The sequence below is a fragment of the Zychaea mexicana genome (genome assembly GCF_025766255.1).
Source record: "Zychaea mexicana strain RSA 1403 chromosome Unknown BDB00scaffold_1, whole genome shotgun sequence".
NCBI lineage: Eukaryota > Fungi > Mucoromycota > Mucoromycetes > Mucorales > Lichtheimiaceae > Zychaea > Zychaea mexicana.
Window position 1 is genome coordinate 889460 of NW_026516664.1, and position 8760 is coordinate 898219.

Here is an 8760-nt window from a genome sequence, read left to right on the forward strand (position 1 = left end):
ATAAATACCTCTCGCATCAGCACAACAATATTCTACATATAATGCATCTATATACTACACACGACCATTATTTAATTTTTTACAATATACAATAATAAATTTTCTGATATACAGTATCATCTATATGGTGAACATTGAAATAATCTCACGCTTTGCTTCACCTCACTACGAGTGAAACCTTGAAATACGTTCGGAAGCTTTGTGTTCATTTGAAGCGGTGAGAAACCACCATTCGATTATCGTGTAAGCTAGCCGGAAATCGCCGTGTTCTCCGACTAAGAATGGGTAAACGCGTGATAGAGCAAATTGTGTACCATTGTTCATGACTACAATGAAAGTTCTGGGCTAACGTAGAAAGGATCTGGTTTTAACATTCTCCTTTTCATGTAAGCGAAGCTCGACATCTACTATAGCATGACTTTTGCTTGAGCTGAGGATTTACAGCTATAGTAAAAGTTTGCCGTACCGTCGCACTAACTCGAGTTCTAGTATCAGATCATCTGATTAGATCTGCCTCTTCTTCTGTATAAGTAACATCATCACCCCACTTTGACTTCCCGATGATTCCCCAATGCCTCGGCTTATATTGTGCAATCAGACGCTTGGAGAAGTTTGTCCAACCTCAGCCTTGTACAGTTGTATTTGAGACGCCGCTGGTTCGTTTATGTAAGATTGTGTAGCGGAAGCGTAAGCGACGAAGAGAAATACCATGAGATCCAATGAGAGTGGTCCCTAGTATTGTGTTGCACAAGTTCATAGCTACAACAGGGTAATGGCTCAAGACAGCAATTGACGGTGTTTAACAACAGACGCGCGGCTATCATAGTAGTGTTAGTAGAGAAGTACATACCCACAATGTTACGTGGGTTAATGTCCTATGTATGGGTAAGATCATAAATCATGCCATCCTTTGCATCATCTGATGAACAGCAAGCCTCCCAATAAATTTCTATTCTAGCATCATGATGAACTTTACCACAAAATATAGTAGACATCCGCTGTTAATGTCAATGCTAAGGACAGGCAGGCATTAGGCCACGCGACAATCAACTGTTTCTTCAAGTGTCGCTCCGACTGTCAGTTTGGTAAACGGTGTGTGTAACACAGAAAACGCTGACAATGAAAGGCATCTAATGTTATAATTTTTTTTTTCGAAAGTTTAAACCAGACTATGTTTTGTCGATTCAATAAAAATAAAAAAAGTCATCAAAGTGATATTGCTCTTCTCCTTGGGGATAGATATATTCCACCAGAACGACACAGAGGCGAAATTAAGCTATGTCGTGTACTACTGTGGCAATAATTCTAAACATGCCTAAATGGCGTTTCCGCAGTAAAGTATCATTATTGTAAGATGTATAGAACAACATGGCGCCGCAGATTATGTTTAGACTAAAAGTTCAGCAAGGACAATAAGTTATTTCTGTTACTGTGAATGAACAAGTGTAACATACACACTAACATTTAGACGCTCTTTTGTCTTCCATTCCTAAGGATGATGCTGTTTATATACTCAACCGTGCCATGGACATAGTAACGATTTTATTCGTGACTATTCCCTTCCCGCTAGTTCTCCTGATCTGATATCTACTTGACGATAATGTTCGCTTATTACGATGTCGTTAAAGGTACTTAATCCTGTCATACTTCCCACAGAACGCCAATTCTCATAGTACACCAGGGAAGGGCAGTCTAGCAACGTTGTCCCTGTGTATATCGCTTCTACAATAGAAAATTATGTGTATCAAATGTGAATGCGATGTGCGTTGGTTACCGAGCTGTAAACCGTTCGACTAGTCACAACACACACGATGCCGCATACCAATGAGTGTCTCGAACGTCCAGCCAATCCTGGCCACTTCATAAGCATCGACCTCAAGGGCGGCTACCACCAAGTGCGTATTTGACCGGAAGACGAGGACAAGACCGCCGTCAACATTTGGTACGGTCAGTAAAGTTTTGTTGCGTTTCATTCTATTCTGTTTACTATTTTCGCGTTTCGACAACGATTGACAACGATTCAGTTTACAGCTTTCAATCAAACTCATCGATCGACCCAAAAACCATCCATTACTTACGCCCATGGTCTCTGTTTCATAGTAACACAACACAGCCTTGCAATGATTCCGGTAACCATTGGGGGAGAGGAAGAGGAGTTGCTGCTCTTAGAAGACGAGCAATATGTTCAGCTTTCTTTGCTTAGACAAAAGTCCTCACCGTTGAAAAGAAGATATTTGTCAATACCACTGCTGGCTTAATCTTTGAGTTTTATTCAAGCAACAAACTACTTGTCAATTAATTATTTTTCGAGATATTTAACTCTAACACAATGTCTATAAACGGCATACGAGTGCACCAACGTCGACCTCGACCGTATGAAACGCATTACTGGTGGACCGTGCGACATTCTTATCTAAACGACAACAGCACCAATCGCGAACGGTCCGAAACTCACTATTTCTGACGCGACAGTCTTTTGGACTACTTGTAAATCAGCTCTCCTTGGACCAAAAAAATGCCGAAAGTCGGTCGAAGCGCGGTTATTCGGTTGTAGTTTAGGTCGCAGTTGTACTTTGGCGCTTCGATAATTCTTACTTTAGTTTGCGGTTGCTGTATGAGCTGTTAGGATTTACCGATGAATCAGTGAACAACTTTACGAATCGGTACTTGCAGGCCATGCGCCGTGTGGCTGAACGAGACATCACTTGGCCAAAAGACGACGTGCAACGAATACGAGACATCGTCAACGGCTTTAGCGCTAAAGGCGGTCGCGATAGCCAACGTCTTCCGCGTGTAATCAGTGCCACGGACGGCAAATTGGAGGATATCTAAAGCCTGCTCTCAAAGGAAATCAGTTCATTGACAAGCAGGAAAAGCAATGCGTCCTTTTGTTTATTGACCATATGCAACAGTACGACCGTTTTCTATACGTGATCTGGAGATTCCGGTGAGCGATTTGATTTCATGTGAACATTTGTGCTTGAAACAATGAATACAACATACGGTCGCGTGAATGATTCGCATGTATTCACACCAAGCACTATTTACAAGAACCTGATCGATAAGCCGGAACGTATGTGCATGGAAAACACGTACACCATTGCTGTTAACTGATTTATATATTGAAAGCCAAAATGGATTGATAAAATCAACAAGCTAAAGCTCATATCCAATGGATTACGCTTTTTCGAAGATGGCTGCTGTTGTTCCTTCGTTCAATCATGCTGGCGCTACTCAACGACCCAAGGCTTTCAATAAAGTCCACTCGTCATCCAGGGTAGCGATCAAGTATGCTTTTGGTGCCTAGACTATTCGCTGCGCACTTTGTGGAAACATATATACATGTTAACCATTAAACGAATGGTGAAGACGATCTATGCTTGCTGTGCTTTGCTTGAACGCCAATGGTATAGAAGGAGCCGCTGGAGAAAATGAAACTGTGCGTCGTCATGAAGCGTTTGTAAACGATACCAGCAGAGAAAGTCAAGGTCAGGAGGAGAGCCAGGACCGAAATGGATCATCTGACCAATAAGTGGATGTGCGCTTAAGCTTATGCCAAGTACTACTGTTCGAACTCCAACTGTAGAAATCAGACGAACTGAGAACCAGCAACGGGAACAGGGCCGACAATTGCGGCAACAACTTCTCGAGGAATGCATTCTTCCAGCAACGTCACTCGGGACATCCCAAAGAAGAAGAGCAGCAGCAGAACAAAGACAGCGTGTAGGATTAAGACAAGCATTGCACAGCATCTAGCATCGTCTGTGTATTCACGCCTTCAATAAATTCACTATTCGCATATTTCTTGTCGCTTTTTTGACTGTTCACTAATAACGTTCTTAGCAAGATCAGAAGTTGAAGTTCACAAATTTTTCAAAATGCACGAGCATAAGAAGATACGGAAACAGTGGCCGCATTAGTATGTCCTTACCTACGTATACTGATGCCTATCAATTTACGAAGAGATTTAAATTTACTTGTTTGTCAAAATCATGAACTGCATGTGATCAGAGACAACTTCGGCACCACTTCCTTCCTCGTTTCCTTCTGCTGGAGGCTCACAGCGGTCATTTGATACCATGCTCAACAAAGCATGGATGATGCTGATCAATCCGTGCAACAACGCTACGTTTTTGCGATGGTGCGCCTCACGTCTGTGTCCGAAGAACATGCGTTTTCTTCAAGAACTCTCTTTCGATTGTTGATATCTTTGCTGAGCACGTCCTGCAAGTTGTCACGCAACAAGCCGATATAGCGCCTTCTGCTGAATAACGGAAGTCATTGTTCGCTGTTGTCAGAAGTTCTTTGACCTCGTCAACGTCCAAAACAATTTGTCGTCCGCGTCCAATGCCTGGTCATCTCGTAGCCGGTGGTGACGACGGTGGTGACGACAGTGCTGGAACTGAGGGCGGTCACGATGTTGTTTGCGTTGTTGGCGCTTCTGTCAGATTAAGCCGTTGCAAAGAGCAAGCTATGACCAGTAGCACTTACATCTATCGACTCGGTTGTGTATGGTGGGTGGATGGAGGGGTCCTCCTTCAAGACTGAGAACATGTCCTCACCAATGCCAGTCGGATTCAGGTCCACCACCTGACATGCGAATGCTGTCATTGAGCTTGGTGTAGTTTTGCTTCATTGTGGTCCACTTGCTTCTTATGTGTAAATAAAGTTTCTTATGTAGGACTTGAACTTTTAATTTAGATGCTGCTGTGGAGGCATTTGGCAATTAAGGAACTCCTCATGGCTACTATTAGCGAAAACCGATCAAATCCAGCGGCAGATCACGCAGATACATAGTTTTCTCTACCTTTTAGATTGTATTTTTTAGAAGTAAAGAAGTATGATCAATGCATACATATATATTTGTTTTCTTAATGTATGCAAGATAAATAATTTGCTGGATTTATGGCGAAGAAGACGCCGGCAGCATTTACCGATCTGCACCCGAACCAGAACCATTGGTTCTTGAGGAAGCGATTTTGGGCAGTTGTAAGCCTCTAATGTACACATGTAATTGAAACCTCATACAGTAAGTATTGATATGAGTGTTATATGATTCTTAGTCCCGACAGAGTGCTTCTTCACGCTACGTTTTCCAATTGAGTCAACGTAACGGCTTTCAGCTGGTGCAGACATTGTTCTGCGGTATCTTTGGTTTTCAACATTACGCTGTATCCAGCTGGACTGCCACAGCCAAACTCATCTGTTCACACAGACATTGATTCTCTTCTACTTTGATTTCCGTATACACTGTTTACTTACTAACTCGCTCTCACTTTTCAAGGGTTGCACTTTTAATATGTAACAACATTGAGTCGCCGCAGAGATTAACGAATTCCACTGGTAACCAAGCCGTTGTTGACATTGGCCAAATAGCAAACTCTTTGTTATGTAGGTTTGGTTTCAATTCAAAATTCCAGGTAAAATTATGACCAGTCCATTCCATCGTTATTGTATCAGAAAATTGTGATCTTCCGTAACTAATAAGCATAACTTTAGTTAAGCACTTTCTATCTCGTACTGTACTTACCGGCCCAATCGTAAAACGAAGGTCAACGCCAAACAAAGCAAGCTATTTATTGGTGCTGTTTTAAATCCGGCATCGAGAGAAGAACTCAATGCTTGGTTTCGGTCTATCATACGATACGGAGGGATGAGAAGGTGGACAGTATAGGAAGAATCCCGGGGCTTAATTTTTTATATGGGCGCCTCTCAATATCCTCATCCACTTTGTTTATCACCCTGGATTGGCCCGATTCCCATTCTACAACCACTCAATCAAGGACTATGGTCGTTCAATCCGTTCTCCTGGCATGCTGGCGTGTCTACTAGACTTGGATTTTCGACTCAAGTCCCATTCACACATGTGTTTTTTGCTGTCTCCCTGGCATTAAAGCTACTTGCTCAGCTTCAACACCCCAAGACTACTACCATAGGTAAACGGATGTATATCCACCCCCTTCCCGCTTTTCAAAAAAGCAGTTGATGGTTAGTAGTATTTTGTTAAATTTGAAGCATAAAAAAAGTAAGCATTTATATAAATATAAGCTTTATTCGGCCTTCTTGGTTTGTTTGTGACATATGTACATATGTGATTATCCGAACATAACGGCAATCATCGCAATTTTTGGCAATCCTTTCTATTATCTGGATTTGAGAGCAACCCGAAAGATCTGCAGTATGCACCTAAAAGATTGACATGTCAAATTACAGCTATGTCTCAGCAAGTGCACCTACGTTTTGCTTTTTTCTATAGCAATAAGCAATATGTACAGTCTATCGGTAGGTTGAATACCCACGATTGTTGCTTGCTCAACCCTACCGAAACCTATCAAAACAACAACATTTACTACATCGCCTTAGGCTGCTTGATGTGTGCTTATAATAGCCATAATGTCGGCCCCAAGCATGTGATTAAATAATGTGAGCAAATATGATGGGCGATTTGCCTGGTGGCGTTAATGTCATCAATAGCATAGCAAAACCAGCGTTCGAAAAGACTTGGTCTGAGCTTCATTTTCAGGGTTTCTATTGTAAAACATTACATCAGAAAGAGTGTGACGGTACCACTCATCGCCTGGGGATAAAAAAAAGCGTGGGCTGCATGAATTTTCTGGAGAGAGAGAGAGAGAGAGAGAGAGAGGAATCTGAAACTAGCACTAATATTTTTCTCAAGTCTTCCATTACAAAATCAAAACTCATGAGCTTTCGATTCACCACACACGAGCATTATAATGACGGTACAACTTCATTGACTCAAAGTACTGTCATTGTACGTGAACTAGACGACAACGAATCTGCACAACCCGACTTGCTCAAAGCACCACCACCGACATACGAGATCGAAAGTGGGGTTTCGTCCGAAGAAGAAGACGAATACTCTATGCTCACACCTCAAGACGATCGTAATGAAGAAGACAGAGACGAGGATGAGGATCAAGAAATACTACATGATCACTGGTTTCCATCATTATTACACCGATCGATTATTGAATTTCTGGATGACGACGACGGAGACGACGATATCTATATGATGGACCATCCATTTGACATGCTTACGTCAAACGAGTCTGCGGTGATTGTGGAACAAGGTGACCAAGATGATGAAGACGAAGACGACGACAGACAGGATAAAAACAAGGCATATTACCGGCACGTTCATTTAGAAGGGGATGGTGATGATGACATGGAGCAAGAGGAGGAGCCGATATCTGACAAGAAACGCAGCAGCCCCCCACGCCGCCGACGACACAAGAAACGATCCAAGCATGTTGCTGGTGATAAAGAGAACGAAGAAGTGCCCATCGAGGTTGTACATATACTTTTATAAGGACGGACAATGGTGTAGAAGAATAAGCATTTCGTACATATATCATACACACACACACACAGGTCTTTGACACATCATGCAAACATATTCTCACTCGCTGGTTGAATATACATGCAAAAAGCTTGTTTCCCTATTTTCGTTCTTTCCAAGAAGATCCTTCCCTTACTTTTTGTTTGTCTAGAACATCAAGTGATGGCGAGGTGGGTTTATAGATAGAAACAAAAGGAGAGACGTGGTGTGCTATGTATAACTGTAGTAGAGTGGTGTCTCTTGTTAGGGAGGACTTAGCTGTACTATCTTTATAAATCAAAACGACTTTTTTCCAGTGTAGAAAGAAACATGTGTTTACTCGTGACGCTATGGGTTGTCAGCAAGTGAGTTTCTTCCTAGTTGCTGCTCTTTCTGCTGCTGCTATAAATAAAAGGGTCTTTTTCTTTTTTCTACCTGGACTGACGAAGAATGAAGAAGGAGTTGCCACCTCAACTACTTAAAAGACATGCGAACTCGTGTGGAGCGCTATAAATATCATCCATTTTTTGCACTCCGCGGGTTTTCAGGGATTGTTTTAAGGCGATCGCTTGACATACCAGCACTGGATCTAGCCTAGAAAGAGAAACAGGACAATGAGTGGTGCTGGGTGGCAGCAGCAGCAGCCGTGGTGGTGGTGGTCACCTCTTGAATGATTTAACCGGAGCTGGTCTTCCTTGCTCTGGACCTGCTTTTTCGTTCGCATGCGGATCGACGGACATATCTTTTCAACACATGGAAGATCCTTTCCTCTTTTTTGATGTTCCGAGAAAAGAAACAATGGGAAACCCCACCATACAGGCTCAAGCACACACACACAGACACGCTTGTACCTACGCAGTGCACACACACACTCTCTCTCTCGACAGAAAATAGAAAAAAATATAAATACTTGAAAGCCAAGGGATTTTTTTCGTAACTTGCGATTGTTATCTTTCTTCCTTTCATCATTCTCCATATCGTTCTTTTCTCCTCTCAACTTGCAGTACCACCACCCCCTCCCCATCATCACTGCCATATAAGCACAACCTCTACCATTCGCGTCTTTCTTTTTTCCTCTGTAAAAGAAGCGTGGACGTGTGATAGTCCTTGTCATTGACGACGTAGCAACTACACATCCCGTCATAATGCTCCAGTTTCTGGTTGATTTGGCGCGAAAACAGCACCAGCTCCAGCACCACCAACGCGATATCAAATCCGACGTCGTGGCTGTCCATCATCTTCATCACCGCAAACCGGATAACAAGCCTGCCATGGTACGCTCACCTTCGTCTGCATCGTCCGTTGAAACCTGGCCTATTCTTGATGACGACTGGCATGACGACAAACAATGCTGGTCCTTCAAAGACGATTACGTATCGTTCCCAAGCCTAGAAGACCACAATGATTACGATGATGCCATT

The 8760-nt window shown here is 42.6% G+C and overlaps 2 protein-coding genes across 2 annotated transcripts; one reads left to right on the forward strand and one right to left on the reverse strand.

Annotated features, from left to right (window-relative positions):
- The first annotated feature begins 6533 nt into the window (after positions 1-6533).
- BDB00DRAFT_795149 (uncharacterized protein) lies at positions 6534-7785 on the forward strand. The gene has a single exon (XM_053121363.1). It carries the CDS (start codon positions 6701-6703, stop codon positions 7328-7330), a length of 630 nt encoding a protein of 209 aa, XP_052985956.1. The 5' UTR covers positions 6534-6700; the 3' UTR covers positions 7331-7785.
- A 5-nt stretch (positions 7786-7790) lies between these two features.
- On the reverse strand, positions 7791-8611 carry BDB00DRAFT_12715 (uncharacterized protein). The gene has a single exon (XM_053116174.1). The coding sequence runs from the start codon at positions 8481-8483 to the stop codon at positions 7929-7931; it is 555 nt and encodes a 184-aa protein (XP_052985957.1). The 5' UTR covers positions 8484-8611; the 3' UTR covers positions 7791-7928.
- Between the last annotated feature and the right edge of the window lie 149 nt (positions 8612-8760).